At 44.5% G+C, this 21,842-nt stretch overlaps 1 protein-coding gene across 5 annotated transcripts in view; it reads right to left on the bottom strand.

The window, feature by feature from the left end:
• Positions 1-21,842, bottom strand: part of MECOM (MDS1 and EVI1 complex locus) — a 200,063-nt gene that overhangs the window by 11,524 nt on the left and 166,697 nt on the right. Inside the window, exons 5-9 of one of the 5 annotated variants that reach the window (XM_009645775.2) lie at positions 19,346-19,493; positions 18,013-18,169; positions 10,871-12,233; positions 8,785-8,872; positions 5,719-5,745 (exon numbers count right to left, since the gene is read on the bottom strand). In XM_009645775.2, the coding sequence (XP_009644070.1) occupies positions 5,719-5,745; positions 8,785-8,872; positions 10,871-12,233; positions 18,013-18,169; positions 19,346-19,493 (1,783 nt within the window). The remainder of the gene's footprint in view (positions 1-5,718; positions 5,746-8,784; positions 8,873-10,870; positions 12,234-18,012; positions 18,170-19,345; positions 19,494-21,842) is intronic. The other 4 variants (XM_009645776.2, XM_009645777.2, XM_035901181.1 and 1 more) reach the window with 4 other exon arrangements.

The raw sequence follows: 21,842 nt of genomic DNA, 5'->3' as shown, positions 1-21,842 counted from the left end.
AAAAAAAAAAAAAAAAGAAAAAAAAAATCTCAGAGGGAAGTCAAGATACATTTACTTGTCAGGCAACAAATGTGAAAGCATTGCAAGGCAGTAGGGGCTGTAAGCTCTGGGGTTTGATTCATAATCACTCAGCTGCTAAAACATTCTCCACAGATGCAAGTGGACAGCACATTTGTCAATATGAAGGATTTTGACACGTACTGATCACAGGCGTGAGATATGTAATGATGATGCTGCTGGGAGAAGAGGTAATTCTATCTCGGCACCGAGATGTCATTATCAACCCATACAACTCAACATTACCATATATTTCTTTTAATACGACTTCATCTTTTTCTTTAGTCGGAATTGATTCTTAAAGCTTTTACGATAGTCTTGCCGCTGCCTTTAATTCCTTCTAATTGTTCCCCGCAAGAATTCTTCTATTTTGCAATTGCGGAAAAGAAATGGTTAGAATGAAAAATGACCTTTGGCCTGCGGGCTGATTAGCAGTGACAAGACAGTGCATGGGTTATGATAGCACATATTTATGGGGAAGAATAATAAGGCATTGAGAAGTGTAATAAATGTTTTATTTATGTATATTTAATATTCAAGTCAGTTTCATTATCTGGTGGGTTTAAATCATTTTTGGATCGCCATTTCTCATGTGCACGGTCCCCTACAGTAATATATTAAAGCAACTATTTTCCCCTTTACATTTAAAATGGCTTAGTCATGCTTATTTTTTTCAGTTCTTATTTCCAGGATTTTGCAGAGGAGAAATTGAGACCAATTCTTCTCTAATGTACGGCGACGCAGCTCGGTGCTGCCTCCAACACTGCCTCCAGGATTACATCAGTCCCAAAATAGGTATGAAATCAGCATCTAATCTTAAATCCCTCACTCAGAGGAAACACAAGCACTTCCAATTATTTTAAAGTATTACTCGCTTTCCAAAATTATGTTTCTCGCCATAGGGATTACTATTGTGTTTGTTGCTTTTTTTTTGTTTTGTTTTTAAGAGACGGATCCATGTGGTCACCTGGTATGATTTATGTTTTTCAAGAAGTGCACCAGGAACAACAGGAAGCGCTCGGCCCCGTGCCTTTGCTGGTACGAGTTGGTGGCACCCCACTGCTGCCAGGATAATTACAGCAGTTACGATCTGCTGGAGACAGGGCTCACGAGAACCAAAATCGGGGCATTTTCTTAAGAAGCCCTGGAGCGTGCTGGTGCTCGAGGCCTTCAGGATGTAACTCCCTATTGCAAGATGGGCACCTGGGTAGCATGGGCTTGTTACAGCCCATAAACACTGCCATCCCAGACCCACAACACTCTCCATGACCTAATATTCAGGGAGACAGCCCCCACTCATCAGTCCAGTTGCAAAACCTTAACTGGGCAATATGAAATCTGGGGGCTGTTGCGCTGAGGACTAACTCAGGCACCGAAACCAAGCAGGAATTATAAAACCTGCGACATGAGCTTTTGGGAAACCAGGACCCCGGTATCAAGCAGTGGCCCCAGGGGATGCGCAGGAGGGCGGGCAAGGGACAGACCTTCTCCCCAGTGTCTTCTGCCAAGAGGTGCAAGAGCCTTAATTGGAGGGCACATCCCAATCATGGTGTTGAGTGGCCATTGGTGGCTGCGGCTCCCATTCATTTGGCTGAACCCTTTTTGAATCCATTTATATTTTTGTCGAGGAGAGTTTGCCAATTTAATTAGGTGCATGTGAAAAGATACTGGCTTTTGTTCCTTCTAAGCCTTTTGCCTGATAATTCAGCTGGGTGCCCCTCATTTTTTTTTGGTATTGTTAAAACTAATGAATAACCATTTCTCATTCAGGTTCTGCTCACCATTCATGGTCTCATAGAGCTGGGGCACAGCTCCCTCGGGCATTTCTTTTCCAAGCTGAAAAAATCAAAATCTACTTAAGTCTCATTTTGTGTGGAATCTGTTCCCTACCTCTGATCATCATTGTTGCACTTTTCTGTGTCTTTTCTAATTCTACTACGTCCTTTTTGAGAGGGCCTTCAGCTGTATTCAAGACCTGAAAGCAGTATAACATAATGATGTTTGCAATTCCTTTCTGCTAAGCACTCAGATGATATTTTCATAAAACTATTGACTTCAAGATCTTTTTCCTGAATGACACGAGTGAAGAGTCACACTTTTCCCTCAGTATTACTGGGTACTCACTGACATTGAGTTTTATTGCTATTTTAATCCCTGGTGACTCAGCTTTCATGTGAATCTTCACTAAAATCTTCATAGTCAGCTTTGGATTTAGCTATTCTCAATAAATGGCCACAAACTCTGCTTTTGCCTGGTCACCCTTCCTCCTTTGTCATATGCAGACATATGCCACAGCTCAGATCCCAGTGACGCCCCTAGGTGGACTCGCTGACAATCTTCAATGACTGTAAAAATCACTAATTTATTCTCACCTTTTTTTTCCCAAGTTTTTTTATTTTTTGACTAATTATTAACTCAGGGGATGACTTTCCCTGTTCCGCAATGGAACTCCCTCTTTCAGCTGAAACACGACCAAAGTAGCTCTTACTCCTTCAAAATACCATTACTGCTGATGGTAAAGCAAGACTTGCCTCCATACAGTTGTGTTGACCATGGAGATGCTCCCAGCCAGCAATCCACCAAACTCCTGGAGCAAGCTGTTAGTGATAGCATCTGTCCTTGGGGGTTAGGTGGGTGCTCGTGGCCACCTCATCTCTCTGGGGATGGTCCCTGGGGACCACCAGGGAGGGAGGTGTGCGGCTCAAGTGCTGGGCAGTGCTTTCGGGAGAGGTCTGAACCCCAGCCGAGCACCCAAGGGCTGCGGCGATCCCTGAAGGGGGCAAGGGGAGGAAGGCACCACTTGACCTGAAGGAGGGGATTAGTGTAATTGCCGTGTCCATGGAGAAAGCTCTCCAAGGAGGTAGGAGAGCAAGAAGATCCTATTACGTATTTTACATACAGCTATTGCCTTATGGACAAGTCATGTCTGCTCCTAATCTGAGATCAGTGAATGACAGTATTTTATATAGAACAGTAACTTTTGATTTACATATATGAGAGTTGTTGATTCTATCTGCGTCCAGATGTCTGGAAAAGGAAGCAGCTTCCCCCCCCCTCCCTCCGGCTCCCTGAGAGGCTATTAACCTCCGACTGACGCAAACTAATATGCAGTCGCAATTCCCCAGCTCCGACTCAAAAATGCAGACATTACCATAATCGGCTAAAACAAGTATTTATAAACATTTCAACAGGCAAGATATCATCAGCAGGGGCCTTGAACATTTGTCTTAAAATTTATTAACCAACAGAAGAAGAAGTGGCATAAATAAAGCAAAGGTTTGTTGTTGCTGCTTTTTAAGAATAACCTGATGATATGAAATAATCTAGCAGACAATGTAATGAATTACATGACCTCATGTTTTACAAACGCGACTCCTTCATTGCTATTATCGCAAAAACAACTGACTTTATGGCTGTAACTCATGGGAAAAAAATTGTTCAAATGTTTGCTTTCTATTTTTACTAGCGTTATTTAGAGAAATCTTGAAAACCCAACTACTAAAGCCCAGGATTTTTTCCTCCCCAGTTCAAGTTATAAGGCTTTCTCTAAATTTGTGAATGTGTTGTCTTGAAACTGCGTGTATTTGGACACCCAGCCATGGAACTTGGCTGAGCTACAGTCACGTTCACGAGACCTATCACACGTGGCTGAGCTTTATGAAGCAGTAGCGAGAAACTCCTGCTGATCTGCAGCACAGCTCCAGAATAACTCTATTTGTATGAATGCAGCTGGTGAGGATTTAGCTGATCTGACAGAACGGATCGTGTCCTGAAATAAGCCCAGCTAAAAGCTTTGCTAATGCACTCAGCAAATTTCATTTATTTGTAAAATTATTCTAATTATTTACAGCGATACTCCATAAAGCTACTGCAAATGAAGCCTGAACCTTTTTATAGCAACCTTCTCTTGATGGGACCAGAAGGGAACGAAAGAGTCTACAGACTAAATAAATCACAATCCATTCAAGACAGGGTGTTGCCCATTGATTTGCACTGTAGGGTTCCTGCCAAACAATGAAAAACAATCTGAAAATGATCTTGAAATATATGGCACACGCTACTGTGAAGTGAGATAGAAAGGCTCATGTCACATATTCAAATCTCTCAAGATGAAGATTCGTCCATGAATCAGCATCCTGCTCTAGGTGCTTGATGGTTTAAATACCTGTTTCTGCTGCAGCTGCTCAAAGCGCTAGCACGGCCAGGAGATGTATGCTTACAAAGAAAAGCAGGATGATGGAAATCTGAGGACCAAGCCCATGTCAAGGAAAGCAGACAGAAGAAATGGACTGCACTGGGTTACTCAACTTCCCAAATATGCCCAAGCAGAGCCACTTTTCGGAGAGCAGAGGATTCAGGGTGCCCGGGCCAAATCTCAAATCCTACCACAGCCCCTTCATGTGCTACACTGAATGCCCTCTACTGCAAACAAAACATTTGGGAACCACCTCTTGCGCTCTACCTGTCTGGCACCTAACCCTACCTCCTAGCCGTTGAGCTCACACAGCATCTATGGGTGCTTGCAGGAGTCCTTCAGTGCCTGCTTAGCTCTTTGCATCTCAGGATCTTAGTGCATCTTTTACAGCTGCATAAACCACTACTTTGCAGGAAGAAAATGGGATTAAAAGCCACGTGGATGCAAAGCAAAGGTCCATCGCTGCTTCTGAAGCAGCGCCTTTGAGGGCTCCCGCACGAGCCCCATACAGAGACGCACGTGGGAAAGGGTACGCAAAGATCCCAGATCTCGTTTTGTGAAATTCTGGCTTCATCTTGTGAAAGTAGTCCACGTCTCACTGCGAGTGATGAGCGAGAGTGAGTCAGGACCCAAGCCACAGCTGGCTGGCTCCAGCTCTCCCCTCCGAAGCCCAAAGGTTGGGAAAAATCTGGGACAAGTATTTATGGGTTCAGTGCTGCAGCTGAGGAGCCAGCAATGCAAGAGCAAAACACGGTGTTATTTGAGTTGCATCTGCAAAAGCAGTTGCTGGGGCTCTTTTTTTTTTTCTTCATGAACAATTTAGACATATTAAAAATAAAGTTTTACAAAAATAGAAGAGCAAGCTCAAATTTATCCCATAGTACTACAAGCATCATTCCTGTTCACGTAAGGTGGACGATGTAAGTATACACACAGGACAAATTTGACCCAAACACGGCAAATAAATGGGTGTTTTCTTTGTGCTTTACGTACAGCAACGAGCAATTAAGCTCAAAACTTCAAAGCTATTAAGTTGACTAACGCCCGCTGAAGTCAATGCGAGACAGAAACGTGAAGTCCTCGGAGGCTCTGTATTTTAATGTCTCGAATGCAGATTAAATATTTATAACTATTGCAATCTAACAAGATTTCAGCCTGAAAATTTCACTGCAATCTCTGAAGGAAACGGCTTGGAACAATTTCAGTTAAATATAAACAAAACCTGCATTTTGAAACCTTCACTCAGGTAGAGCTCCCATTGCCTTCACCAGATAAAACCGGCAAGATTAGGTGGTAAAAATAAAGCCAATTTGACATAAGAGGATATTTATCCGCTACAGCTACAACGCACTGTAGGAAAGTGTGGCATGCTCTGTAATTGAGTGGGAAGTTATCTTTCATATTATATTTTTCTTATGCAATTTATTTCACAATGATTAAATCAAAAATATAAGCAAGGAACTTACCCAAATTCTTTGATCAGGCAATTGGAACTGGGAGCAAAATTGAAACAAAAACAACACATTATTCCTGCGTTGGAACCCTCATTGCAATCAATCTACTAATTAAAATGTTATTTAAAGATACTAATTAAGATGTTATTCTGAAGGATTTGTTGCATCGGGGTATTCCCTCCCTAAAAATACAATCCTTGTAATGGCAAATTATTGTGAAATACCGTTAAATGATCTAATTTTCATAGCTTTCAGGCCACTGCCACTGGGAGGAATTTTGCCCAGGCAGGGACAGGGTAAGGACTGCAGGGTTTATGATTTTAATCTACTTCAGAAACCTATTTTGAAGATCCATCTGTTAGCTGTCCTATTATCCAGTCCAAAAAAAAATACATTCTTGCTTCATCAGATGGCAAGTTTCAGAAATAAATTCACTTACAGGAACACACACTTGTAGGACACAAACCTTAATTTTGTTCAGATTTTACACCGATAAATCCTGCCAGCAGAAAATTAAAGCTCGAGGTGCAATCCACACCTGCACTTTTACAGGGGTGAACAGGACTATAAAGAACAAAACAGCTTTTCTGCAAGCCGTTCCCCAGTCCTCCATAAATACCAAGCCAAATTCTGCCTTTGCAAACAGGGGACTCCTTTCTATTAAAATCAGCAAGAAAGCAGATTTTGGCATTTACTCGTTTGACAGGACATGTGATGGTGGTTTAGGGTTTTTTTTTTACAATGAATTAAGAGTGCACGTTACACTCATGACCTTTGTCTCCATCCATCTCACACCAAGTTAAGGACGTTATCCCTAGCCGCTACATCAGTGAGAGAATCACAGAATCGTTTAGGTTGGAAAAGACCTTTAAGATCATCAAGTCCAACCATTAACCTAACCCTGCCATCCCACCACTAAACCCTGTCCCTAAGCGCCATGCTTCAATAAGACGAAAGCCAGTCTTTACCACGGATTTTTTTTTTCTATTGCACAATGAGAAACATGGAGGAGCAGGCAGAAAGGCGTAACGGGGCATATTTGAGTGCTCCCGTGCAGGGGTTCAGCAAGGTGGGTACACAACTGGCCCTCCTGCCTGCCGGAGGGTGCTGGCTCTGCCCCACCTCGGCTGCCACCGCAGTAGGGAGGTGGCACACAACACCTCCCGCTCACACCAAGGGACCCACTGACCACACTGGCGCCTTCCTCGGGCTCCAACAATAGATTTAACCAACTCTGTGTGAAAAAACCACGAGGGGTGAAATCCCGACATCCTGCTCGCTACTGGCAAAACCCCTGATGTCTCCATTTCACCTGCATGCCTATGGCATCCTTGCCTAACTCCCATTAACCCTCCTCCAGTTCCCCACGTAACTCAGAGTCATACAACGCCACATCAACGAGTACCCAACTCCCTCCCTGCCCACCACCACCAGCTCCTAATGGTGCATTTTACCCAAACAGCCTCCTTTCCCACCCGCTGACCACGCTACCTACTGCCGTCATCAGACCAACCTGTGGCAAAACCTTCAGAGCCTCTTGATCCAACTTCGTAAGACCTTCTGAAAAGCTAGTGAGCACTAAGCAAAATAATATCGTTTCTTCCATCGACACAGTACCCAAAATGCCCTCACCAAAATAATTTACTCTTACTTCACAGCCCCTTAGCTGCTCTAACGAATCGCTCATTTGATGGAGTGGGACCTGCCCGGTTTCACACCAGGGGACACGAAGAGGATTGAGCTCCTGTTGGCGTATTTGTGCATTAGGACTATCTGCTACGAAATGGGAATTTTTACTTGTGGCTTTGCAACTTGGGCAAATAAGGTAACTCAGCAAGAGGTGCTGAGCTGCATTAAATCCTTTACATAAATTCTCCATAGTTTTAATACTTAACAGACCCTTCACTTCCTACAGGCATTGGAACTGGACGTTTTTCTGCACTCTCCACCCATGCAATACCATTATGTTTGTGATTCTGTATACACAGATGTATATGCCATCAGCTGCTCTCCCCAGTTCTCCACAAGTCCCGTATTTCAGAATATATTCCGTACAATTTAGGACATAATAACTGTGGTCTTCATTGAAAAAAAAAAAACAACCAAATTGTAGCAGATTATTGGCCTGATTATTGGTTTGCCCAGGAATCAGAGGAAGCTGAACCAGAGACAGCAGCTCCTGGCTGTGTGTTTAAAATACAAGACTCACATGGGTGGTCATTAGGATGAAACAGCTTGCAGTCAGCAAGGGGTTCAACTTTGCAAATACCACAGAGCATTTTACTTCAGGCGTAAGGTTTAACCCAATTTTTTAGGAAAACCTCCTTAAGCAAGGAGAAGGAAGACAAAATGAGGGTGCAGTGCTGTTGAAGAAAAGCAACGTATAGTTTGCATACAGGTCCTCTTTCTATACTACATACACATTACAGTTGTACACCGTTTTAGCGAGACCCTCCTGAATTTTTGTTAATCAGCAAACAAGCAGGATTATGTCCTACAAACACGACAGCAGCCCTCTCATATAGCATTTCTTCAGGCATGGAGGAGCAGGGATCCTACAAAGTCATTGCACACGCTGTAGCCCACAACAGCTACCTAAAAGACATGGAGCATTTGCATTATGAGACTTGAAAACATTGGGTGGAAGGTTTTAGCTTTTGTCTGGGAGTCCTTAAGTATTGATAACTGGAATGCTCAGCTTTGCTGGCCTGACTCTGAATCTACATCGTCTCCTTGTAGTCAATATTGACTCCACTGCAACAGCCCAGAGCACAGGAGAGTGCTGAAGAAGACATGGGTAGCTGCAAGTGTTGGTAGCTACACTACGTTTTGGAGGAACACGGCTCTAAAACATACATGTAGTTTGAATCTGGCTTCCTTTACAATCAAAACATGTTGTTTCATCTGCAAAACATCAAGAAGCTCAGAACAATGCTTACGCTTTTCCACCACAATGGTGCAGCAAAAACTGTGTGGTTTAGGAAATCCAAAAATGACTAAGACTGCATTCATTTCTCTGCACCTGCTTTGAAGCATCAGCAGGCTTGTTTACAACATCAAAATTCCCAAAATACTTACTTGTGGATGAAACAAGAATCCCGGGGAAGGTCTCAAGTATTTCTCTTTTAAAGCTTCCAGTGGGTCAGTTAACTTTCTTTTCTCTACTCTGTAAATGTTAAAATTAGATTTGCTTGTGATGAATCAGTCTCAGATATTAATAATTATACAGTTACTCATGTTTAACATAGTCAATTATACATCAAGTGATTTGTTCCTCAGAGATAACGGTCAGAGATAAGGAAGTACAGTCAACTCTCGATTCCCGCACACAACTCATTGCTGGCTGGGGGCTGTGAATGGCCATTAAAGGGAGATTATACCATTTACATAGGAAATAACCCCATTTCAAAAGACTGGTAATAATTAGCATAAGAACCAATGACTAACTACCGAGCGCTTTTATGAAGAAATAAGGCAATTGAGTGTGCTCTCCACTCAGAGGAGAGGAATTCAAGGCAACGGGAGCCTTGAGCAATGGGTCCCTGCTCATCAGCCCACCTGAGACATCCCAGCCGCCATCCTGGAAACCTCTCCTTGCCCATGGCCATGCTCAAGCTGGGCAAGCCAGGCGGGCTTGTAGGAACGCACGGAATCTGGTAGGCCAGCAACAAAGGCTGCGATCAACTCACGTGGGCGTTTAGGGAGCGAAACACAGCGCGGGTAATTCAGAAGCAGTGTGGAAATTTGAGGTTTTTGCTTTTTCTGTTACTGACGTGTATGGTTTAAGGGACAGATCCTGTTGTCCACACGTAGCTGTAACTCATAGCAAAGGAAGGCTCAGTAACAACCGGCCTCGTGCTACGCTGCCAGAATTTGTACAGATTTCATTGGTGTGCAATGCAGGACCATAAGACACGGATCATTATTTCCACTGCTTCAGGCATTTAAAAATAATATGACGCAAAGAAAACCTCTGGTCTAATACAGATATCAATCTGGCACGAATAAAACCATCTCAGTAAATAGCATCACATCCTGCTTCTTCGTAATGCATACCTGTTGTCTGATGCGAGAGCAGTCTCCAAAAACTTTGCCCACAGCATTTCTTTTTTAGATAAAGTAATAAATTAACATCAAATTTACATGGCAGTAACTTTTTTTTTTTTTTTTAACAATAGGCTGTAAAATCAGTCATTTATGTTACAGACAAGTATGTTTATGGCTAATATTTCTCTAAACTAATTTAGATGCAAGACTTTGGCTGGTTACAGGTATACAAGCAGAAAGGCAAAGGGCAAAGCTGACGTATGCAGGACTCATGCGAAATCCAGACCCCAGTGAGATCCACCACGGCATTACTGGGAAATATCGAGGGGTCAGGATTTTACTGCTGGTTTTTAAAACCTCAGCTCACTGACAGTGCCTGCTTACACACCCGTCGAAGCCAACGACAAGGCTCCCACCAATTTCATGCGGTGGATCAGATTAATCAGCCCACTGGTTTGTGCACGCAAGGACACTGCACCTTCAATTATATTAATGAAATGCCCAGATATATCAACCCATGGCTCCAATCAGTGCAAAAAAAGGGCAGAAATCACTGGGTTTGTACTTTTTATACAACTTCGGACAAATTCGCTTCTTTGTTGTACTTATGAGATACTGCTACTTAATTCGGGAGGAACTAAAAAAAAAAAGGTGCTGTACAACCAGCACCCTGGTGAGATGCTCTCCAATTTCCAGGGGAAGGCAGAGGGCAGTAAAGGCACGTGGGCAGCATTTTGGAAGAAAAGGGATTTGGGGCAAATACACAGTCAATATACAAATATTCAATAGGCCAATTCATTTCTGGGTAAGAGAATACATTCAGCTTCTGCATGTCAAGCTGCGTAGGTAAAAACTAATGGCTCGCTGCAGCGAGGGCAGTCGTGGAGGCTCGCTAACCCCAGCATCACCGGCCCCGGGTGTGCTCTGAGCGGCCGGGATTGGAGGCGGCGTGCCCAGGTCAGCACGCAGCCGGGGCCACCCCATGCCCCAGTGGTGGGCTGATGCCTCCAGGGATGGTGGGATGGGAACGGGGTTGTCCTGCACCTGCGGGCAGGTGGCCCTGGCAGACCTAACGCCTGTACCAAAGGATGCCGAAAGGCAGCAGATAGTCCGTTACCTGTAAATGGGATCCATAAAGAACGGGGTGGGCCTGGCGTGCTGCAAAGAGGACTCCGATGCTTTCCTTTGTTCAAGGTCGCCTCCTTTCTTTTCTCCAAAGACGTGGTTTTTCCGAGGCTCGGCTTGTTTTGTGCCGCTGGCTCGGCTTCTGCTGCCCATGCTGAGATCTAGAGGCTGGTCCTGGCTTGCTGCAGAGGGGGCTGCTGGCTTTGAGGGTATGGGAGTAAGTGGCTTCTCCTCCTTACGCTTTATGGTGAGGTCAAAGGGAGACTCAGAGCTTCCCTTTGGGATCTTCTTTATTTCACTGGGTGATTGGGGCTCCACTTTCAAGGGTAACGGTCTCAAGTCTCTATCAGGAAATGGATACATTGATTGAGAGAATGCTGGAAAAAATGGGAGGGGAAACATGGAAGGGTAAGGTAAGGCTCCGACTTTTTTGTCTTGCAGCCCCACAAGTCCTGTTGAACCAAAGTACTTTTCAGCAATAGAAGCAATAGCCTTTATAGAATCATTCACCGCTCCTGACACCGCAGTCTGCTCCTCTAAGGATGGTGAGAAAATGGAATGATTGCTGTGGTCTTTCTTATTATTTATTGAAGCCAGGCTCTGCAGAGAGCTTACTTTGTCTTTGAACATTTTACCATTTTCTTTAAATTTCTCTTTCTCACTTTCAATGTCACTTTCCAGATCAGAGCCCGAGGTGGTTTCCAGGTCACTGCCACTGGGGGTACTGACATCGTCAAGGTCAAGGTCACTACTCTCTGACTGGTCACTGAGTTTCTCATGCGGCCTCTCTTCAGAGGACCTCTCTGGTTGAAGCTCCACTGGCTTATTCTCCCCTACTGATGGTTGCTTATTTAGTGCCTTCAAAATATCCTGGGTGGCTGGCAGTATCTGAGGATTTGTCATGAGGGGACTTTGACTTTTGTTTGTCTGATCTGCGCTCGGTAGTCCTTTAACAGGAGAACTAGTAGGTAGCAAAGGTGGCCTGTGGTACAAGCCTGAAGGGAAGAGACCAGGGAAGCTAAAAGAAAATCCAGGAGCTGTTGGAAAGGTAAGACCAGCAGGATGCCTATTGGCTCCAAAATAGTCAGCAAGGCCCGGATTTGCATGATTCACATTAACCATGGACGTTTTATCCATAGCTGGGGTTCCAGGAAGTGAAATGCCTTGGCCAAAAAATCCTCCTGCTGCAAAATGGTTCTTGCCCTCACAAAATCTCCTGTGTTTATTTAAGGAAGACGTAGTGCTGAACATTTGTCCACAGTCTTTGCACTTGATTTGGGTTCTGCAATCAGCATGCATGCGCTTATGACGACAAAGGTTTGAAAACTGAGTATAGGATTTATGGCAGACCTCACCTGTATGTAAACAACAACAACAACACATCTCAGGCTTTATGGTAATTGCCCCCACCCCCAAAATTTTGCAAATAACACCACTTTTTCACCCGCCAAATGTCAGTCAGGAAGCCGTAAGGAGAAGTCTGGGTGCACAAATGTAGGAAAACCTATTGTACTCTTCCAAAGCAAGGCATCCAAGCAGACAAATGTCTAAAGGCAACACCAAAACCCACTCCAACAAACCAGAAAAGGTCCGAAATCACTAAAAGACAAAGTTTCCTTATTTGCTTTTTGCATTGCACAGTGTTGCATATTCGGTACCATTATTCCACATTGCGTTAGCACCCAGAGCCCCGCCGAGAGCCGCGGCTCGGTGCTGTTACACTGTATGAACCCATGGTGCTCCTGTGTGAGCGAGCACCCATGTCTTCAAATGACATCCATTTATATCACAGTTCACATGTGGAAAGTTAGTCGTAAAAACAAATATTCAAATATTTGCGGGACCAGACAGGAGACAGACAGAGCTGCCTCACAGAGCTTTCAGTCTGCAAAAGCACGAGGATATGAAAGAGGTGAAGGAGGAGACAACCAGGTATTTCCAAGTGCTTTACCTTATTAACAAACAATATTTTTTTCCACTTACAATTAAGAATTTCATCTCATGGAAGTCCAGGCTAGAGCCTGAGTAACCCCCTCTCATATGTCCAAACCATTTCTAGTCGTGTAATGCATAGCGTCCCTACAGGTGCCTAGGATGCTGTAACTAAACGCTATATCTTAATAACTTTACTAGTCTTCATATTGCTTATTTGTCTCTCACACAGGAAAAAATACACTACATTTCAACAACAATTTCCTTTAAGAATACAGCTGTATTTATTTGCGAGTCCGACGCTCAAAAACAGCTCCATGGATTTCCTTTCGGACTCCTCTGGGATGAGAATAGCTTCAGCCTCACAAAAGAAGCACTGGGAAAAAGCCCAAAAACGTGGAGGGGAGAGCTCAGCCTTGAGCTCATGGGCCTGCCCTAGCCTGCGCCGCTTGGCATGGCAGAGGATGGCTTCCAGCAACCATTTTCGGAAGCAGGAGGCTGAAAGTGGTCGTGGTGGTGCAGAGCGAGACGCTCGGATGTGTGAATCGTGTCACTGAAGCAAACAGGATTTTGCATGTCCCCGATTTTCTGGCTGCTACAAACCTTAGGGAGCCAACTGGGGCAGCCACCAAATTATAGGTCCCCAAGTTAAAATGTGGTTTCAAAGGGGATAATGCTCAGCTCCCCAGTGCCTTTTTATGCCCCCTTTTGTCATCCTTTGGACGAGCAGGGGCATCAGGCAAGTCCTAAGGCTGCACTATGGCTTGTGCTCTTCATTAGGCTAAAGTGTGCCCACACCTCCGCACTACCTTGCTTTAACAGTATCAGCTCCAGCCCTGTTTAAAAGCAAGGCAACAGCACTATCAGTAAGCAGTGTTATCCCTCTGTAATAAATCCTTTTTTTTTTTTTTTTTTTTTTTCCGGCCAGGAAAAAGCATATGGCCCCTTTATTTTTATTTAATTTGTGTTATATCATAAGCTCTCATCTTTCACACATCAAAGCCACACAACAATACACATTGTGTATTCTGAGGCCTTTTTAACAATCATTTTCATGATTTGAGACAGACTGACATAATTTACAATGGCTCTATTTTAAGCCTGCAAAGGAAACTGAATTGAATGTATCCCATCCTGCACCCTCGGTTCCCATGAACTGCAATCACGTCCTCTAACTTCCACTCGCACCGGGGCCCGCGCTAACCTTCCTGCTCCTCTAAATCTCTGCCCTTGAGAAACTTGACCACTTGTTGTCATCTCTTAACTGTTTACCTCTTCAGCAGGCTGCTTCATATCTCAGCAACAATGCTCCTATTGTTCCAGGGCCTGATCCTGCCTGATCCACCCCTCTTCCCTGTTCACGTCCCGTTGACATCCCCGGGACAATTCGTGGGGTAAAGAGTGCAGAATTGGGCCCAAACACAGGAAATTTGCAATGCGGTAATTCAGGAAGAATGTTTTGTTGCTGTGTATCAGTTACTGTTCCTGCTGGATATCTTCATTCACAAGGAAAGACAAGAAAGAAAAGAGAGAAAAAAAAATATAAAATAAAAAAGAAAGGAGAAGAAAGACGGAAAAGGAAAGAGAGAAGGGAGACAAGAAGGAAGAGAAGAGAAGAGAAGAGAAGAGAAGAGAAGAGAAGAGAAGAGAAGAGAAGAGAAGAGAAGAGGAGGAGAAAAAAATTAAAAGGAAAAGAAAAAGAAAATAAAAGAAGCAAAGAAAAGAGATAAAAAGAGAAAAGAATAAAGAAAAGACAGGAGAAAATAAATTAGTCTAGCTCCTTGCAAACACTTGATTTTCTCTTGATAAGCATCTTCTGCTTCTTTTTTTGGAAAATATTTTATTTGCCTATTTAACATCAAACTATTTTTTATTTAATATAGAACTATTTGTTTATTTGTGGGAGTATGAAGCTCTGATTTTTCTGCTCTTTTCGCCCAGTTTTAGCTTAATCACAGGTGTAAGGTTTGTGCTCCCCCAAAGCAAAGTCACCTCCATGCTTCATGGTTCAGAATCAGGCCCCTTACCTTCACTGCTGAAGTCCTGCACAAAAACCTCCCCCTGCTCCCTGCAGGTTGATCACCAAAATCAAAATTGAACTGGCCCAAATGGTGTCTCGAGTGACATATCCATGGGTTTGCAGAAGTTTCATCTTGGATATTATGGGCTGACTCCTCCCCTTGTGTAAAGCAGGGTAACTCTTACCAACACTGACGGAGTTATGCCCGGCACACAGCAGCAGAGCATCAGACCATATATATGTTTCCATTTAAAAGAATCTCCCATGCATACATTCACAAGACTAGGCTAATGTATAATTAAAAACAAATCACGTTTTGGGAACTTTTGATCTTCAACCAGGTATTGTTGAGGGCCTGCTTCTTATTCCCATGACTGCATTAAATGGAACGCTTCCCTCAGGGAGGCGAGAGTGGTGAGCGGGTGGGAAGGGGTGTATGGGCACAGACTTGGTCTTCCTAAGGTTTGGGAAGTTCTCCCTTAAAGAACATCGATACATTATCAAATCGTTATTCTCCATGAATATATCCAAAGTCAACAGAACTGAGAAATATTCTACTCCAGAGAAAAGCAAAAACACACACTTACAAGTGAGAGATATCCTTATAAACGATCGAGGAAGATGCAAATTAATCATTTGACTAAATATATTTTATCTCAGTTTTAAAACCAAATTAAACCAATAATGGCAATACCATTAAAATATGCAAATATTTATTATCATAATCTCAATCAAACAATTAACAGTTGTACTGAGGACTTTACCTTTTTGAGCATGAAAGTTATGTAAAACTATTTAATGAGGTGCTGCTTGCTCAAGGTGCCTCTTGCATGTAACAGGCAGTCTGTTAAACCCATGGGCTTTCAAGGCTGGCAAAGGAATTTTGAGGCCAGGTCCGAAGCTCTTACTCTCCAGAGCAGTCTTACTCTTGGGGACCATCCCCTGAAGCCTGCATGCAAGGTTTTGGAGGAGAACCCCGCTGATTTTGCAGGAGTCTCGGTGTGTAAATCGACTGTGCCACCTCGACCTCCGGGGATATCCCCAGGAGCCAGGACTCCTCAGAGAAGTTTGTGTTATAAGATCTACCTCTTTTTCATCACATGACTTCTCTTTCCAAGTAAAGCTTTGCTTAAACTTTAGTAGATGGGGGCCGGTTATCAACTTTAATTGCTTCCACATATCAAAGCAACAGAAGTTGCATTTGATTTCTCCTGTTACACCTTATTACACCCTTTAAATCTCAGTGCTATACTTTTAAGCAACTGACTTGTAAGGGAAGCTTCCCCCCTCGCAGCTTTTATTGCTCTACAGACCCCAGGTTTAATACAAACTCCCAATCTGGCTCCCAAATTGCAAAAATTCATCTCATGCCTACACACGCTCTGTACCGCGACTGTCTCTGGACCCCAAATTAGCCAGCAGTTAAGTTTGCATATTTTCTGCTTATTAAAAAAATTACTGTAAGTACTATTGTGAATATGTTCAGTCTATTATGGCATGTGGTTTCTATTTGGCGAGGCTGGAGATTTTGCGAAGGCAGTGAGTAATTACCTTAGTGTTGGTGAGTTTTCACTCGGGCTTGGGCGGTGTACTGTAATAAGAGACAGTTGCCATAAACAGACTGGTACAAGTAAATCATGGTGTGTGGCCTTCTGGTGGAAAACAGATATCTCCTTTAGGTGACCCTACCTCCCTCCCATCGCTCAGCAAAGCCTACCGAACATGTGGTCTCCAAACCCTTTTGTTCTGCAATTACATGGCTGTTATTCATAGGTTGCTCAGTGGGTTTTCATCCCTTGCAATGTACATTTGAAGAATACCGGTTGGTGTTTTGATTTATCAGAATAAATAGCAACAAAGAGCGTTTGAGAGATTATCTCATTTACGGGAGGTGCCACTTTTAGACTTTTATGTAGGGCATTGACTGCAACAGGACTGTCTGAAGACTCCCTACCTGGCCAGAAGTTCCTGTTTTCTAATAATCATAATCTTAAAGTGCAATTGCTTCACCTGTGATCAGGTTTAAAAATTATTATTGGTATTTATTATTGAATCTAGCTATACACTTTTCTCATTGAAGCAGCCCAAACCTGAATTGTTATCTAACCCAACAACAGATACACAGACTTTGTACAAACGAGTCTTTCAAGCCAATGCTCCCCCTCTCGAGGAATTATCTTAGCGTGCGGCCGTCGCTTTGTCCAGGTGTGGTGTTGATATTTGGGTAAATTACTGTTGAGAGCAGTAAAAGACTAAGCAGTTTAATGGACAAGTAGGGGAGGTGGTCACAAGGTGCCTTTCAAGCCATAGCAGGTGCCTGAAAAGACCACGGTGGAGATCAGCGCTACCAAGAACAGTATTCTTAAATATTTTCTGCCTCTGCTTCCCTGGTGCGAGGGAGAGAAAGCAACCTGCAACATTCCTGTGCACCCAGCTTCCCCATCTCCTAGCAGGATCTGGCTCAGCAGTAAACATAACCCGTGAGACTTTGAGGATCCGATTTACAGCCGGGTACAGAGTCAAGCCCACATACGATGCAAATTTTATTGCTGGAGCAGCTGTTGGCGAAGATCTAATAGCTCAACTCAATCCTTAAATTCGGGGCATGCAAAGGAGCCTCAAGGAGGGCTGAAATTCACTGCCTCTAAGGCTTATTTTCCAACCCCAGCAAAAGTCATGGCATCTGCTGGGGAGACTCTGTGGCCCAAAGTTAACTCCTAAAGCAAAGCAGCCTTTGCTGGCTCTGCCGAAGTCCCCGTGCGCCCCAACCATGGCTTTTTTGAGGTTTCCGCGGAGGAGCGGGAAGGAGAGCAGCCAGCCTGGGGCGGTGCAAAGCAACGGGGCTGCAGCCGCCCAGCCTGGCACGGCTCCTTCTTGCTACGTCTCACTCCCCACGTGCTCCTTGCATCTGTGCGTGGAAAAATATCCCAGGGACAACAGGTACATTTGTACAGCGTACAGTGTCTGCCTGAAAAGGAAAATCAGACGAAGATAACACTTTGCATTGGACTACGCATTACCCGGTGCTCGCTGAGTAACTCACAGCCCCCGTGAAGCCAGTGGGAAATTCAAAATGAGCACAACACAACCTCCTGCTTCCAGATTACACTGCTTTTCGACAGAAAAAAAAAAAAACAAAAAACAAACCACACTTAACCGAAGATGTTTAGTTGAAGACTTACATATAAAAGGTTTGACACTGCTGTGGATGTGTTTATGCTGTTTGAGGCCTGAAGAAGTGGCAAAGGTTTTGCCGCACTCTGGACAAGCGTGAGCACGAGCCCCAACATGCTGGGAACGAATATGCCTCTGAAGGTTGCTGGGGTCCGTGAACACCTGCTAGGAAATGAGTACTGATTAACCAAGAAACTTAACTGCAGAAGAAGCCACTTATTACAAGAGTCTTTTAAAATTCAAACCTTGGAGCTGGTTGGGAGTATTTAAGATTAAGAACCGTGGCGGCATCGCAGCCTCGCTAATGGGCATCAATGGAAGCTGTGCCTGCAGGACGGGGCCTCAGTTTCCCAGGATCAGCCAAGTATTTGGTGGATCCGTTAACCCCTCTGCAGCTGCTGCAGCAGATGCATTTGCCCCTGCCTTTAGAAATTCTGCTTTTGAGGTCAGGGACTTCACAGACACCAAGTCAAAATGTGGCTGCTATCAACCTCTAAGCATTACTGCAATAGAAATACTTTATAGTGACAACTGAGTGCGTGACAGCAAGGAATCCTGTACACGACACAGTCCTAGGACCCAGGGCTAGGTTGTGTCTTACGACTGTCAGCCCAATATGAAATTCCCACTATTGCAGCAAATCTGCTTAAAAACAAGAAAAGTCCTCATGCAAAAGGCTCAAGCTTTGGGAATCTGGTAAAAAGCAATGCAGAGCACCACATCCTTTACAAATAATCTGGATGCTCTGGGGGTGAGATAGTTGCACTCACTTAGTGCAGCTGGAGCCCATCGCTATTTCTTATTTTGATTTATATTGCAGATGGAGACCCACATGCCCTTCATTTCCCTGGGGTATCTTAATGCAGAGCACCACATCCTTTACAAATAATCTGCACAGCAAGCATGGTGCTGGGAAGTGATAGAGAGATGCTCTGGGGGTGAGATAGTTGCACTCACTTAGTGCAGCTGGAGCCCATCGCTATTTCTTATTTTGATTTATATTGCAGATGGAGACCCACATGCCCTTCATTTCCCTGGGGTATCTTGCCCCTCGGTGGTCCTCTTACACCCCGCCAGTCCTTGCAAGGTGCCAAACCCTGAGCTCAGGGATGCTCAGCATCCTGCATCAGCGCTCAGTTCAGACCCCACAGCCATTTCCAAATCAAAGAGAATAGAAAAATAACATGCTTATGAAGGAGAAGTGTAAACCCTTGAGAAACCAGCTGGAGCACGGCAGAAACCTTACACCCTCCTGCATCCCAGCCCTGGGCATCCCCACTTCCATGCTCTCGCGCATCCAGCGGCACAAGAAGCGCCAGGCAGCCTACAAATTCACTGTACCTTGGCACAGTTTTCACACTCGTAGTGCTTCCCGCTGTCGTGCGACATTTGGTGACGTATCAAGTTGGACTTCCAGTTGAACGCTTTGGGGCACTGGTCGCACTTGTACTCCCTCTCCTCGCTGTGCGACAGCATGTGCTTCTCCAGGCTGCGGAAACCGGAACAGAGCTCAGTGAGGTCCCGCACGCGTTTATCAGAGGTTTGCAGATCAGCATAGGAAGAGGAGACAGCAGAGCACATAATTACAGCGCAAAAAAAAATTAAAAGCCCCAAAGGCCCAATCCTGACAGACCCAAGTCCTTTGAGTAGCGGGGTCGCCCCAGCCGGGAGGCAGAACGTCCTCCTCCCGACCAGAATAACCCATCCTTTCGTGTTTTGCCAGGCGGCTTCCGAACGCTCCAGGAGATGCTGCTGCTATCGCTCCCTAAGGAGATTATTTCATACACCTCTCACTGTTTCACTGTGGTAATGCCTCCCTGCAGGCTGAATTATTTCTACGTTATGCCTTCCCCTCTGAACACACCTTGGATCCCACCACCTGACCTAACTCTCCTCCTTTGATAGGAGTCGATTTTTCTTACCCCAGGAATAGATCCAGAACAACTCCACCGGCGTAGGACAAGAGCAGCATATGAAGCCTCTAAATACAGAGCATTACAACTAGAGTCATACTTAGTTATTATCAACTGTGTTCACCCGCATAGCTGTTTATTCATTAGTTTCTTAGTGGCTTATTCAGTCTATTAGTAGGGTATTTAATCCTCTGCCAAATTACTGCTACGCATCTTTGAATTCATTCTTGTCTCCGAATTCTCTGAATTCCTGTTTTATTATTCGTTTGCAGCAAATGTATTTTTTAAACACTTTATTACTTGGCCACATACAAAATCATAACTCGCAGTGTTGCTGGAGGAAAGATCACTACGCAATGCAAGAGTGGATTTGCAGAAAAGCCACTGGAAACGGAAACCTTTGAGTTGGGATGCCACACCAGACCAGTCCTTCCTCACGTGAAGCTCCCACTGATCTCTGCTGAATCAGCGGACAAAACCTGCCGGGTTTACAGTCTGGTTTGGGTTGTGCAGCCCAAAAAGCAACCTTCATTCTCAGCCACAGGTAATGGAAACGCTTTCACCCTATAGATGCTCTTCTCTTCTACCCCTCTCAGACTCCTTCCTTTGGAGGAAAAAAAATCACTCTGGCTTCCCCTCCTCATACCTCTATAAAAATTGACTCTCCATCATGAGCTGGTAAACAAATTTGCTGTAAGACCTAAGGAAACTCTTGTCCCTGGCTCTGGCACCAGCTCCCGGACGCCTGCCGCGGCTACGTGATCTGCCGTCAGCACCGGGCAGCCCTGGCCCCCCAAACCTCTGTCTTCCCGCTCGGCTCTTTCTCCATTTAATTATACACCCCCTCAAGCATGGCTCGTTGGGGCCTTTTGTTTTATATAATCTGGATACAGCACACTTCGGTACTTTTTGCTGTGAACTGTCTTTGTGGTGTATTAGCCTTTCAATAATTCAGGAGTTCGGAGAATGGCTGCATTCTCTCCCATTTTTCACTCTTTCTCACCGTACTGCCCATCTATTTGCGATGACTCGTTCTTTGTTTTCTGCCCTTTCTCTTCAATATTTAATATTTTAAGCTAAATTTACATTTCCTCAGTGATTCCCATATGTTAGATACCATCCTCTGGTTCACAGGCAGAAAAGAACTTTAACAGAATAACTCACGATGTGGAAAAATGTTGCAGTCCGGCCTCCTGCCTCACCCACTCTGCTGCGACCCTTTCGACTTGCTCTACCTACATCAGCCCCTTCGGATCAATCACTCAGATTAAAAATTAGACATGCAGAGCCGCATACGGCTCAACATCAGCCAGCGAATAAGACCTTGTGCCTCCACAAATTCCCACTCAGCAGGGTTGACCTCGTACGCGGGGAGCAACGTTTGGCACATCATGTTTTAATTTTGGCATCATTAATTTTGCGGAAGCGTTGAGGATCGGGTCATGCGACACGCTGATCTGAGACCCTCCGCGTGATGCCGAGCAATCTCCGCTCCATCAACAGGAGCTAAGGAGCATCTGTGTTTTGGGAGAGGTGGCTCCATCTTGCAGGGTCAGCAACCTGAAGCATCCAGGAGCAGTTGTGCAACGGGGCTAACCCTGGGCATGCACAACCCTGTGCCAACCTCCGACAGACACCACAACGTCCTGAGCCATGGACTAGTAAAGATGTCTATGAAAAATATGAACCCACAAAATACTCTAAATTGACAAGTCGATATTTAAGGGGCATATGATTATCAAGCAATGCAAATAAATGCACTGCTCTACCCAAAAGGGCAGTTAGTAGTTACTTAAGCTGTGCCCACGCAACGTGGAGAAGAAGGAAGATGCTATGGGAGTGTGGGAGCTGTGCTACAGACTCTGGCTGAAAGCAAGAGATACTGGCCAGGTCTGCTGCTGCTAGAAGCCACCCTCCTAAGAAAT

This window comes from Egretta garzetta, unplaced genomic scaffold (assembly GCF_000687185.1).
Source record: "Egretta garzetta isolate BGI_Z169 unplaced genomic scaffold, ASM68718v1 scaffold638, whole genome shotgun sequence".
Taxonomy (NCBI): domain Eukaryota; kingdom Metazoa; phylum Chordata; class Aves; order Pelecaniformes; family Ardeidae; genus Egretta; species Egretta garzetta.
The sequence above is the reverse complement of the archived record's forward strand: the minus strand, read 5'-3'. Positions and strand labels throughout refer to the sequence as shown.